Below are 17,326 nucleotides of genomic sequence, written 5' to 3'. Positions count from 1 at the left end.
GACTTCGAAAACGACAACCTCCGGAAATGTAGTTGATTTTTTTTTTAGGGGGAGGATGTCTGTAGTTAGGGTTCCTTAGCAATACAAACATACATATAATCGCGTTTTAACGGACTTCACATAGCAACGTGACAGTTTTAGGAACGTGATTTAAACATGTTCTGTAAATGTGCGGCACGAGCTTCAAGCGCGCTGCGGCCTGCGCATCCTCGGTGTGGAGCATTGAAGCTGTCCGCTCTAAGTGCCACTGTATCGGCCAGCAGACCGTCCCGGTCCCGATTGACATTAAAACGGGAATCAAGTAACTCTGCCAGTGATTCCAAGGTAAAATGTGATTCATTTGTAGACCGTTGTGTTAGGATGAATAAATGTTTAATATATAAATGAACCCATCGATACGTTAACAAATATTTGCTAATTTGAACATAGTAACTTATGCAATGCTTATAAACATTTCGCACCCTGTTCTAATCTTCAGGTTCCTCAGATACCCTCATGGGAGCCCATAGATGAAAATCAACTTCCACCCGTAATGCCTCTTTTTGCACACACGTTTTATTCTGCAACTTGTGTGTTTTTCTGTAAGTTACACATTAGGCTAGAGGGCAGTGTGGTAAGATGTGCAACCCCGTCAATTTTTGCCACATGACCAAATATTTCTCCTACAAACTAAGCAAAAATGTAGCATTGTCATACTTTGACGTATTCTGTACAACGTTTCTTGAACTTCACAGTAGAGGGCAGCAGAATACCAGTTCAGAATCTGAGCAGCACTCAACGTCATATCTAAACCATAGTTTTTATACAGGAAAAAAAAGAGATTATTATTGTCATTGATCTTATATTATTGTTATTGTTCTCAGTACCTAGTAATATGTTGTATGTTACATGTTGTAACAATGAAATAATAATCATATGATCAAACCAGTACATTGGCCCCCAGTTTCACAGACAAGACTTAAGATAGTCCCAGCAGACTAAAATGAATGTTTGAGCTGTTTTTACTGAAAGCAATTTGTACTGACATATCTTAGAATATGTCAGTGCCATTGTTTTGTCTCAAGATGCACATCAGTAACTTAAATGTCCTAATTGATCGAAGGCCTAATCCTGGCTTAAACTAAGCCCTGTCTGTGAAACCAGGCCTGGGTCTAAAACCTGTGGTTGATCAGGTACATTACAATATTTCACATATATGATCTGTAACATATGGCTAAAAATGAAAAATGTTCAGTTCTTATGATATATTAAATGGTAAATGTACTTAGCCGAAATAGGCAAAACAAAAACGTATTAATATAGTAAGAATATTATTTCTTAATTATGAGAGCATTTACAGTATCCCAAATTTGCCTTATTAGTAATAAAAATAATCCATTGCATTTGAAGTATTTTCTTAATTTTACTGAGAATATAGTTTATTTTTCCTAATATAAGTAACCATGTTTAACTTTTCTTTGCAGGCAACAAGAGTCTCACCAGACCTAGTGGACAAGTTGGAGAGATTAGCCCTTGTTGACTTCGACAGTAAAGAAGGGGTGGACTGTCTGGAGAAAGCCATTCGATTTGCTGATCAACTTCATGTCATCAATACTGATGGTGTAGATCCAATGGATTCAGTTCTAGAGGACAGGTATTCAAGAAGCTCAGATCAATTCATAACAGTTTACTAGTTGTTCCCGATACGACTTCCAGTCAGTTTTGACGGGTGAAATAACACAAGTCCTTTTTTTATGGTGTTTTCATTGGTTTTCTGATAATATTGTTCAATATTTCAATGCAAAATTATGGTTACTCAGCCCTGATCTGCCCAACCACTCCAAGTATGTTTGCTCATAGTACAGTGTCAACATGTCACCATTTTATAGAAGCTAAACTTTTCCTTTGTACTTCATGTTGTGTACAGAGACTTGTGTTTGAGAGCAGATACTGTAACGGAGGGTGAATGTGCTGAGGAGCTCCTCCAGCTGGCCAAAAACACAGTAGAGGAGTACTTTGTTGCACCTCCAGGTAAAAAAAAAAAAAAAAAAGACAAGCTATTCTAACATTTAGTATTTAGTTTTGTATAATTTAATGTATTAACCAGATATGGAAAAAACTTTTATAATCCTGAGCTTTGATTCACTGTGTCTGTGTCCATCTGATTAGAACAAAGGTGTCTTGGTTAACTTTATTGCTTTGTAACAAGAAAAAGAAAAAGAAAAAAAAGAAATTCTAAGTAACTGATTCTGTGTACTTCTCATAAATAATAAATCTTTGTTGTTTATTGTAGGAAACATCCCACTACCAAAGAGAGAAGAGAGATCTGCTATGCTTAAACACTCTGAATTCTGACTGAAATGTAACACTGGCTCTGACTTTGCGTTATAATAAATATTTATTTAGTATATCAATTGTGCTGTATCTGGAGTGTGGTAATGTTCCAAACTAGTTTTATGGAAATTATTAACATTCCCTTTATAGAGATAGAACAAAACACAATACGAACACAAATAGAAATTATTTAAATAAACCAAGGAACCAACAAGAAGGACATATTACAGATATTATCAAATAATCATAATTTGATTAACAACAATGTCAATGCAATAAAACTATTAGACAGAACAGAGAATGTTGAGTTTGGTTTGCCTTATCTGCCTTTACATCACGTGATTGTGGGGAATTCCGTCATTCCAAAGATCCCTGATGTTGAGCTACTTTTAATGTCTGTCTACTCTAGAGCCTATATAAATGACAAAGGTACTTTTTTTAGGTATATATATTATGAAAAGTATGTAATGAAAGTTTCAGCATTTGATTTAACTTTTTAACTTTATTGTCCTCAAAGGCAATTCTTTGTGTAGACAGCAGTATACACATATAACAACACAACACAAATTACAATAAATCATTTAAAAACCTAATTGCACCAGGTATAAAAGAATTTCTACATCTATTTGATTTACTTTTGATGTCACTGAACAAGAATGTAGCTATTGTTGATTATTCAGAAAGCTGCGCTGAACGTCCTGTCGATACGTCAGTGATTAGTTGAGAATGGAAACAGAAAGGGACTGATTAAGTTTTCAGAAACGAAACATTACTTTGAGGCGGGGCTTGAGTTGATAATATATATTCATGGCATGCCTCTGCTCACTGACCAGAGACACATTATCCGGTGTAATTTACCTGACTATTCAGCGAAAAGCCTTATTCAACAACCTATTTGCACAACCCAGCTCGGTAAGTTGCATAGCTTATTTATGAAAATATTGCACATTCATAATAACGCTAATCTCCTGGTTTAAATAAGTGTATGATGTTGTAGTAGTTCTAATGTTTTTATATTTCATCTCTTCCTGACAGACAATGGAACTGACAGTAAAACTGATGAACGGAGATGTGAACTTGAAGCCGCTGAAGGTGAGCGGTGATGCCACAGTTGGTGAACTCAAGGAACTCATTTCTAAAGACTTCAATGAACCTCCTGACAAACAGAAGCTTTCTATAAATAACGGTCACCGTATCTACCTTGATGATGATTCCAGAAGCCTCAGCAGTTACGGGTTGCACTCAGACACAGTGGTGATGCTGCTCATCACACCTGATGAGGTGTTCGTCAAGAACGAGAAGGGCCAGATTCATAAGTATGAAGTTGATGTCAATGAGACCGTAGATCAGCTCCAGAATAAGATCTTCCGCAAAGAGAGTGTCCCCATTGATCAGCAGAGACTGATTTACAACGGTAAACAACTGGAGGCTGGAAAGAGGCTGCAAGACTATGACATCACATCTGGAAGCACTATTTACATGACTCTCCGTCTCCGAGGAGGTTAATGAAGGAGATCCGCATGACCAGGATTCATTACTGATCCAACTATTTATTAATGATTAAAGACTGCCAAAACATAGAAGTCTTACTGAAAGACACTTTTTAGTCACTCTCTAGATAAGATTATCTACAGCCTATAAAATGTACTAATGCCTAACATGTCTGATATTAGAATATTTAGTTTAAATTGTGATTTAATTTATTTATGTAATTGAATAAATTGGTAAAATGTGGAATAAGAATAATCCTTTATCATACTGTTCCAGTTTAAGGTCAAATGTGCTGGCCTTAACTTTGTTGTTATGAATGTTAAGTAAGGGTTAATGCCCGACGAGGTGTGCTGCGCGTCGGCCGGTTTACACCTCGCCGTCGTCCATTAAAACCTTACAACGGACACCTCGAAGGGCATTAACCCGCTTATACCATGGTCACTTGCCAAATAAAACATTTTTAAAACATTAGTTTATATTTTAATTAGGCTAAATCTAGTTTTTTCAAATAATAACTTGCCTGACGATTTATTTAGCAACTTGAGATATATAGTCCGCTCAGCTTGTAGAACCCGCCTTCAGGTTCAAAAATGCTTTTTTTTTTTTCATGAAACACAAAGGTAGGCATAGTTATTTTTTTATTACACATAAAATACTATGTGTTACACTAGTCTACACTAACCACAGCCTCCGAAGCACCGCTGTAGGTCGACTCTCCGATGCTGGACTGGAGAGCCGTCAAAAAAATGTCGGTGACAGGTCATCGATGCGAGAGCAGTCAGTCTGCGGGCTTACTGGGCTCCGTCAGTCCGTGAGAGACTGAAGATGAAATAACGAAGTCGCTCATTGTTGTATTAGTAGGCTATGTAATATCTAACTAACGTTAGATGTTTGTTTTGATAGAGCAAATTGTCAACGGATACGTTGACTGCCTGTTGCTATGGTTACTCACAGCTGTTGTAGGCAGCGCATTTATTTATTAATTTCGAACGGTAAACAGGCAGTTTCACCAGAACTCCTTTACTAGGTGTCCTCTATCACTTTTTAACGGACACCCTGCAGCCAATCAGAATCGAGTATTCACCCAGACCATGGTATAATGCATTATATTTTTATGTTGTAAATAAAATGTTAAATACCAGTCCTGTGCAGTGTTCATGTTTTATCAACTTACGATATCGACTTTTATTGCATTATTTTCCTGTTATCACTGTGAAGCTGCTTTGAAACTGTATTGTAAAAAGCGCTATATAAATAAAGGTGACTTGACTTTTATTTATATACAAAACAGCAGTACTACTAATCAGTTTCATATTATGGATCACTGATGTAAAATATAGGCTATTGTATTAATACTGTAGTCTATGTATTTCCATTTTGAAAATGAATAGGAGCTGATCACAAATGTACATTCATTTTCTTTTTATTTGATCAAAATTATGACTAGATTATCACTTGCTTCCCATCTCTGTCCTCAGACCATAACTCAACACTTCATATAGAGTTAAACCTATTTGCATAAATGTAAGAAAAACAGCATTGCAAATAATTTTCTTTTAAAGCACATAACATTAGAGTAATAATGAACATGAACCACTTAAAGAGCACTGACCTGTATCACTTGACTGCTGCAGATTCATTACGACATTGATAGTGTTGCCATTGACACGCGTCATGGGTTTCCATCTCTTCCAAATTACAGTATTAATGGCGAGAATGCAGCATAAGCTCATTGTTTTGGTGCAGAAGGAACTGTAAAAGGTGGCTGCTGTTTGTTTACGGCCCTCTGACTGACGTCTGTCTAACTCTGCTTTGCATGAAATGCGCTGATGACGTGTGATGTCTGCACAGGGTGTGTGTTATGAAAATACATACGTTTACAGGCAGGTTCAGACTGCAATGACTGGACGAACATTTTATGATCCTACACCGTTCACAGACGATATACATTTAGACCACTTAACTTAGCGATTGCTATCAGGATGTGAAGAGACTTCAACCAGCATAAAAAAAAAAATCTGGAACAAACTGGCTACACTGCCTTTAATGAAAACACTTCTAAAATCATGGAAATTTCAATGTCAAACCTCTACAAATGGAATAATCCAACCAAAATAATTTATAAATAAACTTTAACACTTTTGTTTTGTCATGTAGCTGTTTTGACATCAAAAGCATTTAGAGAAAAGCTTATCCCAGGAAATAAACACAAAACTGCACTATAAATAGACTGTTATGCACATACTGTAAACAAGATTGTCACCTGGGCCTATTGTGCACCAGGTGTTTCGCATGCTGTATGACGTGCTCCACTTACCTGGATTTCCCCCAATCATGTGATCATGTGGAATGCCTTTATCATTCCAATGATCTGTTGTCCTGTTATGTCTAAATGAAACTCAAGTAGACGACAGTCTTTATTTTATTTTTATAATATTTTTTTAGGCTTATGAAAAACCTATGTTGAAAAACAATGCGCTTGTTAATGTAGATCACATTAAACTATACCCATGCAGCAAACACAGAACGTTCCTGAGTTTTCATAGGTCTAATGCTGAGGTTGCATGTAGTTTTGTTATAACCTGAAAAGAACCAATATGCTATAGCCAACAACGTTGTCTAGGCTAATGTTTTTTTTATTTTTATTTTTTTATAACTATAAACCTAACCTTTCCAGAAACTTCTTAGGACCCAAATAATGTTGGTTAAAGCAAACGCGACTTTTTTAGGTTAATCATTTTTCGGAATAAGAATGTGTTTTTTATAGCCTATGCTATAGCTATTGTTTATTTGCGCTGAACATCGTGTTGATCAATGATTTCTCGGGACTTTAATCAGCAATTAGGCAGAGAATGGAAACAGAAAGTGACTGAGTAAGTTTTCGGAAACGAAACAAGGCGGAGCATGAGTTGATGCTTTGTATAAATATTCAAGCGTCGGCTCAATGTGACCAGAGACACATTGTTTGATTTCGTTGTGACTTACAGACTTATTCAAGAAAGCAATTCAGCCAAAGCCGTAGCAGCCTTGCACAACCCAGCTCGGTAAGTGGTATATTGCCTACAAATAGCCTATTGCTGTTTAATTTTTACGCTAATTTTTTTTTTTTTTTTTTTTTTTTTAAGTATATGATGATGTTGTAGTAGTTCTAATGCTTTTATATTAATCTCTTCGTGACAGACAATGGAACTTCAACTGACAGTAAAACTGTTGAACGGAGATGTAAACCGGCTGGTAGTGAGCGGTGATGCCACAGTTGGTGAACTCAAGCAGCTCATTTCTCAACACTTCAGTGAACCTCGTCACAAACAGAAGCTTTCTATCGACAACGGTCACCGTATCAACCTTGATGATGATTCCAGAAGCCTCAGCAGTTACGGGTTGCACTCAGGCTCAGTGGTGATGCTGCTCATCACGAACCCTGGACCTTTCCAAGTGTTCGTCAAGAACGATGAGGGCCAGCCCAAAACCTATGATGTTGATGCCAATGAGACCGTAGATCAGCTCCAGACTAAGATCTCCCGCAAAGAGAGTGTCCCCAAGGATCAGTATCGACTGGTTTACAACGGTAAACAACTGGAGGCTGGAAAGAGGCTGCAAGACTACGACATCACATCTAGAAGCACCATTCACATGGTTCTCCGTCTCCGAGGAGGATAATGAAGGAGATCCGTGCGACCAGGATTAATTACTGATCCAACTATTTATTAATGACTAAAAATGAAACATGCCAAAATATAAAAATCCTACTGAAAGACACTTTTTAGTCGCTCTCTATAAGATTATCTATAATATAGCCTATATAAATGTAGGCTATAGGCCTATTTAGTTAAAATATTTAGTTTAAATTAGGATTTAAAGGATTTATGTGATTGAATAAATTGATAAAATATGGAATAAGAATAATCATTGTTTAAGGCCATATGTGCTGGCCTATAGCCTAGCCTACTCTATGTTGTTTTATGAATGTTATGCATTATATGTATATATTGTAAATAAAATGTAAATACCAGTCCTGTGCATTGTGCATGTTTTATTGACTTAGTAGCCTATGGGGTAACTGGAAAACACAAAACAGCAGTAGGCTACTTCTAATAATTTCAAACAAACATTTTCATATTATGGATCACTAGATGTAAAATATAGTAATTGTATTAATACAGTAGTCTAGTATTTCCATTTTGAAATGAATAGGAGCTGATCAAATGCACCTTCATTAATTTTCTTTTTATTTAAAAAAAATATGACTAGATTATCATTTCCTGTCCTTAGACCAAAACTCTGTAAAAATAAAAAGATTTTTTTTATGGAGTGTCACAGTGTCCCTTCTGTGTCAGGTATTAAAGGTAGGGTAGGCAATTTTCGGAGCGGCTAGTGTAAGGCCCGGCTCAATTGATCCAATGGAGGCATTCGATCAGCGGGTGAAGCGTGAAGGTCTCTGCGTGTTACTGTGTTTCCGCGTGGCAAAGTAATTTGATTAAATGAAATACATTTTCTCATATGTATTTTCTCGTTATTTCATCTGACTCCATAAATGGAAACTGCTAGTGTTGGGGAGCGGGCGTGTTACTGATACGTGGTGTAATTTTTTTTTTGCAATCAAAAAGCATGTCTAATTAATTGAAATAACGTATTATGAATCATTAAACAATACTTTTTTTTTATATATATATATATGAAAAAAATGTCACACTAATTCTGTGTTGTGTTTTTTCTGGTAATAAAATGAAGACATAAAACACAAATTGTATCATTTATCATCAATTTTAATCATATGAAATTAAATAAACTTTTTGTCAAATAACTTGCTGCACAATGAGCTTCACTGTTAAAATTAAAACATGGATTATTCCTTAAAAATGTCAGTTTTGATGATAATTTATTTGGATTAGTGTTAGTGTATTATTACATTGGGACATATCTAAATTCTAATGTACAGTACAACAGTAATAAATTTCTGTCAAGTTAAACCGAACTTTTATTTTGACGGGTTGCCGTGAAGTACCTTTTGAGTTTCTGTGTGTTTATGCCATGATGATAGTTTTTCTCAAATGAAGCGGTGAAATGATCACGAAGTGACTTTCCCGACTTTCAGAGTGGATCTAGAGCCTGAGAGGAAGTTCATGCATTTGTGTCTTCATATAGGCCAAAAAACAGCGCAAGCGCCACACGTGCTTCAGTGTGTGTGTGTGTGGTAAATGAAACTGCGCGTCGGCGGCACCATTCATTCACAAAGAACATGCAGGATTCGGATTTAAATAGTCTTTGTGTTTTAATATTCACACACACTAGTCTACATCGCGATTTGATTTCAAGTGTACTGAACTGCTTTCTATTTTTTCCTCAAATTTACATATTCCGTGAAATTCCGGCGGGCCGCCCCCCCAAAACAATGGTAGGGGAAACACTTTATGAGTGATGATTTCTATTCAAAATAATGAACTTTACAATTTTGCTCTCCTGTCATAAATTAAGAAACTAATGTTACTGCAAACCAGTTTTATAACAGTGGTCAACTATCGAAGCTGGAGTCTTAAATCTTTCTAATGATGCTCAGTTTGTCCAGATCAAATAAGTAAGAGTGTGATGTTTTAACGAATAATGAATTTTGAACAACAATAATCTGGGGCCGTCTGTGATCTTTGCCGCGAAAGGGGTTAAATTAGTGTTTTTTGGTGATCCAGTTCGGTAGGTAGCGCTGAAACAGAAAACTAGGGTCCTGAAACTGGGGTCCTAGAACTGGGGTCCTGAAACTGCAGCCTCCGGTTGTGCAGGAATACCCTTCTCCAGAGAGTCGTGTGTGGCGTAATATTTATATAGGCCTAGAGATTGTGCTTTCCGCATCCCGTGAGATTGCCTTTATGTCGAAGTGGTATTAATAGTATGGAACCTTGTTTCCACCACAAAATATATTAAAATTAAAACAGGCTTCCTGTCTGTCAATCATTTCAGGGCAGTCACGTTCATATGCGAAACCGGAAGCCGAGAGCTCAATAGAAGTTATTAAATTATTATCTGTCAACTACCGTAAACATAGCCAAATGTCCTAAAAGAAATAAGAATACACACACAAAAAAACCCAGCAAGACATCGGTAAAGCTTTTTCCTCGCTGGAGGAAGCTGAGAGCGCTTGAAAACAGATGCAGAACTCACTTAGCTTAATTGACAGGTAGGCTAAATGTCGTTGACACAAAGAAGTTTAAATTCGGTGGCTAAATCTGGCAAAAGTTCTAAAACAGTGCTTGCCTTTGCCTGGGATTTTACTGAAAATACAGACCGACTAAATTGACTTTTCTGAGAGGAATAATAGTCCCCTCTTTCTCCAGCCCTTGTGGACCGATGTGCAGTTGTTCTAATGTTAACAGTTTTAACAGGAGAGACAGGCTATGTAGTCTTAAACATAAGACAAACATCTACATCAGATTATCCCAATTTAGCAAATTGAATTTTTTTAGTATCGAGCAATGATGAAAATGATCAAGAATTTTTGTGATTCTTTATATAGAGAGTCCAATGGTTTTAGAGTAGTGGTCGCTAATAATTTAGACATAAGACTTCTGTGGTTTACAGTGTCAAAAGTCTTTGTGAGGTCAAGAAACACCGCCCGAAAACCCACCTTTGTGACTTAACTTTTTAGTCGAAGTTTGCTCTGAAGCCAAATTGCATTGGATGAACTAGTATGAAATGAACTAGTATTTAGATAATCAGTGATTTGCACAGCCATTCATTTCTCTGCAACCTTTGAGACAATTGGTAAAACACTAATAGGTCTGCAATTACTAACAGCATGAGAATCTCCACTTTTAGATATAGGCACTACAGCAGATGATGACTTCCAAGTGAACAGTTGATCATTTTGGTGATAGTTTTAACTAGTGACTCACTGAGCTCTTTAAGCATTACTACATCCATACCAAATATATCCTTTGCTCTGGATGGTTTAAGAGATGTAATGTTCAAAAAATGTCTAATTCATTGACTGCTTTTAAAGTTAATGCTTTATTCCATTGTATTAGCTAGATATACTAATGTAAAAAAAAATTTTTTTAAAAAAGTTTCACATTTCAATAAAAACTACTATTTGAAGAGGGAAGACGATAAATTACAATTAATACAAATGACCTTTGTGGTGATAGAATAAGATTCAGACCAATGCATTCCAAACCCATACAATTTGACCAAGCGATTTCATTAGACTGGAAACCAGTTTTCACATAGATCATAACTCCACCCCCCCTTAGAACCAACTCTATCTTTCTTATACAGTTTAAAAGCAGGTGCTTCTAATGCTGCTGACGGGGAGTTTACATGAAGCCATGTCTCAGATAAACAAAGAAAATCTAAATTAGAGTCCAGTAAAAGATGATGAATTTGATCACTTTTTGATATAATAAAGTGCTTTATTATACAATACTTTGTGTGTTCAAATGACCACCTAAGAGGCCCCTTGGCTTAACTTTAGGATCCCAAATTGTCCTTGATTGATTTACTGTCCGAAAGATCCCCCGTGTTGCCAGGCTCTGAGCTCTCTGGTGTGGCGGCTTGAGTTCCCTGTCGAGTTGAAGTTGGATTTCGGGCTTTGGGTCACGTCACGAGCTCAAGCCCTCCACCAAGGACAGCAAGTATGTTATTTCCTATCCAATACAAAGATTATATGAACATGTCAACTCATAAATGTTTTTACAGCAGAACTGAATTCTGTTTGCATGACTGATTCTGTTATTTTCCTGTTTAATATCATGAAGCTGCTTTGAAACAATCTGTACTGTATAAAGCGCTATAAATGAAGGTGACTAGACTATGACAACAACATTAAAATGAACTCTGTTCACTCCACAAATTTGAAAATAGATAAATGATAACAACAAATGATAATAATCCTACTCTGTTACACTTCCTCACACCTGAAATCACTGATCGAGTGAATCTCCTGAACTTCTCCAATCTACAAGAAGATCATTTTCTAATCCATTTATGTTGTAACATCTGCTCTAACGTCGGCCGTTTAGTTGGATCCTTTGTAAGGCACTGACTAATCAGATCACTGCATTCTGTACCAATATTAATAAGAAGAGAGCTGGTTAGTCATGAGCATGTGACTTGGCATCTAAACATGATTAATGTAAGGTAACATGTTCTTTATCTTTACTTTAAAGGTGAAGTATGCAGTTTCTGCCTCAAAAGGAGCATATTTTCAAAAGACCTTGCATGCTTCACGCCTTCTCCCAACTCAAACATCACAAACGCAACTCTTACTGGTTCAAAGAAATCGTACATAGAGTACTTCACCCTTTTAACTGTTTCTGTGCTTTATGTGTGCGTTTATCAAAGATATCAATATTATTCACTCACCTTTGGATAAGTTGGAGTTCCTAAATGTAACTTTGGCTTGTGTGATTTCCATTCTATTGCCAAAAGGAGAACATGCGTTCACCATCTCATATAACAACACTCCTAGAGCCCAGACATTTGTTGGGACGGCGTGGAATCTCGTATCTGTGAAGACTTCAGGTGGGCGGTAAGCCATTAATCCTGTAAGCAAGACATTCGCGCGTTGTTGAGCTTTTTTCGTTTCAAAGTGTCAAATAATCAGTAAGTCACTATACATTCAGGTTTCCACACTGCCAAAATGCTCACCAAGGTATATTCTGCTCTCGTAGCCGTCACTACTAAGTAGCTGACCGCAGCCAAAGTCTATCAGCTTGAGCTCTAACGTGTTTTTCTTCATCAGGAAGTTTTCCGCATGAACGTCATTATGAAAAACGCCATGTTCGATGCAGTGTTGTACCGCCAGCACAGCCTGTCTCATGATGATCCGTGCCGTTGGTTCATTCAGTTCAGGGTTACGAATGATGAAGTCCAGCAAGCTCTCGCAAGGTTCGGGGTACTCCATGACGAGAGTGAATTTTCGAGGGTGTTCAAACCACTCGTACAGCTGTATGACGTAGGGGCTTCTGGGTTCTTGCCTCATCATTAGCAGCAGCGCCACTTCTGTTACGAGAGGTTCGGGATGCCCAGGCTAGAGAAAAGTAGCAGACAGAAGATTAGCTGGGTACAAATCTCATTTTTTAATGTACTTTTCTTTGACCTCTGTAGATGCAGAGCCTTTTCAGCTCAACGTTATTTGGTGCTTCTAGGCTTATTATTTGTCTATAACATGTACAGCTAATGCTTCCTACAGGTGTATTGTCTACAGTAATCAGCACTTAAACAACTAAATACACATTCAGGTTTTAAACAACTTACAATATCAAGATAACAATTGTTGTCAATCTTGCTGATCTGCTTGATGGCAACCTGCAAAAAAAACAAAAAATGTTTCATTAACAGTAACAGTATTCGGGCACCTGACCTCGCACTAGGTATTAAACCATCTGTAAATTGTTTCAAATGTGTTTTGCAAAAATGTTTGTACAGTTCGGTAATATTTACCTTTTTGCCCTCAAATTTCCGTTTTCCCTCGTACACCCTGCCAAATCCCCCGGATCCAATCATCTTTCCTACCTTGAAGAGAGACGCAAAGGACTCTGAAAAACAGAAACAATATTATAGATATATGAGCTTGCTAAATCCTTTGAATTAATAATAAAAGGTTACACTTTATTTGAAGGTGACGTACTTACATTGTACTGACTCAGATAAGTACTGGGTAATATTAATTGACTACATCTACTTACTATAGAGTTACGGTTAGGGTTTGGTTTAGGGTCAGTTACTTGTAAGTATGCATCATTTACTGTTATTACTATAGTAAGTAGATGTACTAACGTGTAACTACGTCACCTTAAAATAAAGTGTTACCGGTAGCACTTTATTTCACAGTCCTGTTCCCCATGTACATACTATGTACTTATTAAAGTTATTACAATAACTGGGTAATAAACTAGGTACGAACCTTCACCTAAACCTAACCTTAACCCCTGTAGTTACCTTTTATGACATTAATATGGGGAGAATAATATTATTATTCTCAGAAAACAAGCCTTAAGATATTTTTAGTAGAAAACAAGACGACAATACTGTTTAAAATAATGATCAAGAAATAATGACTGTGGATTTACCGTTATTTGGCTTGACGGCTGAGTGATCTGGATCAGGCTCTGGGTCCAGATCTGGTGGAGGGACGAAAGGCTCCACAACATCCACAGCACTGCTGTGACAACAGCAGCCGAAATGATGTTTCAGAGCCTTCCACACGCTCCTGAGGAAACTACAAATTCCTTTCCTCTCCCTATATTCTGTAGGTTTTTCTGAAATGAAGAAAAACAATTGAAAAGACAACTATTAGAAACATCTCTGACCTCAAATTAAACAATGACAAAATTACACATTTTACTGTTCGATTCTTATCTGTAATGTTACAAATCCAAGTAATGCAAATATTATGCGATGGCCCTGCTTCTGCTTAATGCCTGCATAAATGTCCCAGAGTCTTATTTCACAATATTAAGTATTAACATCCAGGGGTTTTTTTTCAATGTTTCAAAAAAAAAGTTTTTTTCTTGGTTATGCAAATGTTAAGGGAACATTCTGTTTTATAATTTTGCAAAACATTATGGAAACGTTACTTTTGAATGTTCTGAAAAATATGTTAGACAAACGCCCAACTAAGATATTTTTGAAAAATTTCAAAAAGAACATTTTAGCTAAATTATGCTGAGCAACGGTAAATATGACTAGAGCTTAACCTGTTAAAAACTTGAAGCAGTCTTATGCACGAAATAGCTAAATCTCTATCAGTACACTTCACACCCCCCACTCTTATTTCAATCTCACCTGTTGAGCTCTTGTTCGCAGGAGACGCCTCCACGACACCCTGAGCTGTTAGGCCATTGGAAGTCACTGTTGGCTCCACAGGAACTTGACCTGGCAGCGGAGGACACATCATATCTCGGAGGCTGTCAGACCTGGACAAACTCCAGTTGCCACAACTGTCCTGTTCACTTGGAACGTCCGATCCGTCGCCACTCCGCCTCCACTCAACGATGTACGTCCCTCTGCTGCTAAGACTCGACTCTCCGCCTCTCCGCCTCTCTACAATGTCCTCGGAGAGGGACCAAGATGATGTGGACATGATGACCGGTGAAGAATCCGTCTGACTGGATCTGGAGCGGCCTGACACTGGAATATTTCAAACATCAAAAACTCTGGGGTTTTTTTTGTTTTTTTTTAAATAATATAAATAATCAATGTCAGTGGTCACTTGTTATAAGTATATTGTTATAATAGAAGTGGACGCACATCCACCATCTGGGCTCTGGTGGCTGCCGCTCTGCCTCTTCCTCTTCCTGTGATCCTGACCTGTGAACACAGAACCAGAAAACTCAGAAGACAGAGGAGCTAAATCATCAGAACTGAGTCTCCAAACCTCCAGACCAGCCGTCTGAGTGGAAGCAGCTCTCCTGGATCTGGAGCGGCCTGAGGCTGGAATATTTCAGACGACAACACATAGTTAGTAATGTTTTGATAATAATCAATGTTCAATGTCAGTGGTCAATTACAAATTGTTACTATATAGTTACTCAAAATTGAAAGGTTTATTTCACATGCAAGGAATCAAATACGTGTGATCACTTAGCTGTGAAAATTGGCAGATCAAATGGGTTATCTCGCACAAGTTTCTGCACATTAATTTAGTCCATCATCATACCATAACATACCATAAACAAATGAAAAACTAGGGCACTCACCTCCTCTTTCACTCTTGTGAGCCATCAACGTCCTCCTCCAACCTGCAATAGAAACAATACAAAATACAATACAAAAAAATAATACAGTACAACCCTCCTCAGAAATACTACCAAAAGAAATCAAACAAATAAATACAAATAATAAAAAAATAAAACAAAAATAATAAAATTAAATACAAAATTAAATAAAACTACAAACTCCTAGTTTAACTCCCAGATAATAACAATTAGATAAAAGCGTCCACAGAAATAAGATGAATATGAAGAAAAAAAAAAGGAAAGGATATATCCTCCGATCTACTCCTCCTAGAATATAATCAGCTTTCTCTCAGGAATTCTCTCAGAATAGCTTCAAAATCGCAAGATCTGCACAGAAAATACTCGGCAAAAGTCTCTCGTCTCTCAAGCAACAGATAGCGATGTTTGAGTGTACAAACAAACAAGTTCATAAGGCGCGTCACTATAGTAACTAAAATTCGAATCGTCATCGCACGCAGACCTGAAGTCGGCATCAATTAATCTACATGTACTTGCAAAACACCCCGATGTACATGCGAAAATGTCATCCAAACAAATAAAACTATCCGGACACAAATACAAAAGATGGAGTACTTGCATGCTGATGACGACTAGTGACTTTTAAAGCCAGACACGCGCGCTTCTGAAAGGCTTGTTGTGTGTGAGAGAGAGAGTCGTGTGTGGCGTAATATTTATATAGGCCTAGAGATTGTGCTTTCCGCATCCCGTGAGATTGCCTTTATGTCGAAGTGGTATTAATAGTATGGAACCTTGTTTCCGCCACAAAATACAATAAAATTAAAACAGGCTTCCTGTCTGTCAATCATTTCAGGGCAGTCACGTTCATATGCGAAACCGGAAGCCGAGAGCTCAATAGAAGTTATTAAATTATTATCTGTCAACCACCGTAAACATAGCCAAATGTCCTAAAAGAGAATAACGTTACACAAAAACCAAAAAAAAAAAAAAAAAACCAGCAAGACATCGGTAAAGCTTTTTCCTCGCTGGAGGAAGCTGAGAGCGCTTGAAAACAGATGCAGAACTCACTTAGCTTAATTGACAGGTAGGCTAAATGTCGTTGACACAAAGAAGTTTAAATTCGGTGGCTAAATCTGGCAAAAGTTCTAAAACAGTGCTTACCTTTGCCTGGGATCCTCACTGGCCATGTACAAACTGCAGTTAAAGGGATAGTCCACCCTAAAATGAACATCAAGTCATCATTTACTCACCCTGGTGTTGTTTTAATGCTGTATGCCGTTTTTTTTTTTTCGAACCACAAAAAAGAGAGAAAAAAAGTCCTGCTTGTCCATATAATGGCAGTGAATCAACCAGCATCAAAAAGCTGTGGCGGCTGTAGGCCTACCGATCAGACACAATTATTCATTATATTTAATAAATAGTCCAGCGAACCCCCTCACCCAACGTACGTCACAAGGTCACAAGGTTACACTCCACGTACAGATTGTTTCCCCTGGACAATAAATCTGCTCCCCTGTTTAGTGTCCCCTGAACATGAGTTGCCCTGATGGATGAAAGCCGTGTGTCGCACCACACAATCAGCTATTTTGTTACTTATGCAATTGAAGGAACTTGTGCCTCTCTGCCGGCTGATATAAGAAACAATTGTCTGTTTTCACTAAAACTGTCGACAATATTTTGCTGCAGCATTTTAAACATGATTACAATGACATTTCAGAGCTTCCGTCTATCAGTGAATAAAAACAAGTGTTTCTCATACAAAGCTCCAGAAGTCTTGGAATATACAGCATATATGGTCATATGGACGTGACGCGTATGCCTTTTTGGAGCTTTCC

At 37.4% G+C, this 17,326-nt stretch overlaps 4 protein-coding genes across 4 annotated transcripts; 3 read left to right on the top strand and 1 right to left on the bottom strand.

The window, feature by feature from the left end:
- Positions 1-59: 59 nt before the first annotated feature.
- Positions 60-2,334, top strand: gatc (glutamyl-tRNA amidotransferase subunit C). Its single transcript, XM_056263827.1, has 5 exons — positions 60-324; positions 479-529; positions 1,464-1,633; positions 1,907-2,010; positions 2,273-2,334. The coding sequence occupies exons 1-5, from the start codon at positions 157-159 to the stop codon at positions 2,332-2,334; spliced, it is 555 nt and encodes a 184-aa protein (XP_056119802.1). The 5' UTR covers positions 60-156.
- Positions 2,335-3,351: 1,017 nt separating this feature from the next.
- Positions 3,352-3,880, top strand: LOC130097126 (polyubiquitin-like). The gene has a single exon (XM_056263830.1). The coding sequence runs from the start codon at positions 3,352-3,354 to the stop codon at positions 3,817-3,819; it is 468 nt and encodes a 155-aa protein (XP_056119805.1). The 3' UTR covers positions 3,820-3,880.
- A 3,107-nt stretch (positions 3,881-6,987) lies between these two features.
- Positions 6,988-7,471, top strand: LOC130097182 (uncharacterized). The gene has a single exon (XM_056263936.1). It carries the CDS (start codon positions 6,988-6,990, stop codon positions 7,462-7,464), a length of 477 nt encoding a protein of 158 aa, XP_056119911.1. The 3' UTR covers positions 7,465-7,471.
- A 4,941-nt stretch (positions 7,472-12,412) lies between these two features.
- On the bottom strand, positions 12,413-15,544 carry LOC130097181 (uncharacterized). Its single transcript, XM_056263935.1, has 7 exons — positions 15,495-15,544; positions 15,046-15,228; positions 14,581-14,925; positions 13,866-14,054; positions 13,237-13,331; positions 13,051-13,101; positions 12,413-12,823 (listed from the first exon to the last, which is right to left on the bottom strand). Exons 1-7 carry the CDS (start codon positions 15,517-15,519, stop codon positions 12,413-12,415), a joined length of 1,299 nt encoding a protein of 432 aa, XP_056119910.1. The 5' UTR covers positions 15,520-15,544.
- Positions 15,545-17,326: the final 1,782 nt, after the last annotated feature.

The sequence above is a fragment of the Rhinichthys klamathensis genome, unplaced genomic scaffold (genome assembly GCF_029890125.1).
Source record: "Rhinichthys klamathensis goyatoka isolate OS25496 unplaced genomic scaffold, OSU_Roscu_1.1 h1tg000210l_1, whole genome shotgun sequence".
Taxonomy (NCBI): Eukaryota; Metazoa; Chordata; class Actinopteri; order Cypriniformes; family Leuciscidae; genus Rhinichthys; species Rhinichthys klamathensis.
Note: the sequence above shows the minus strand (reverse complement) of the source record. Positions and strands in the feature narration are given on the sequence as shown.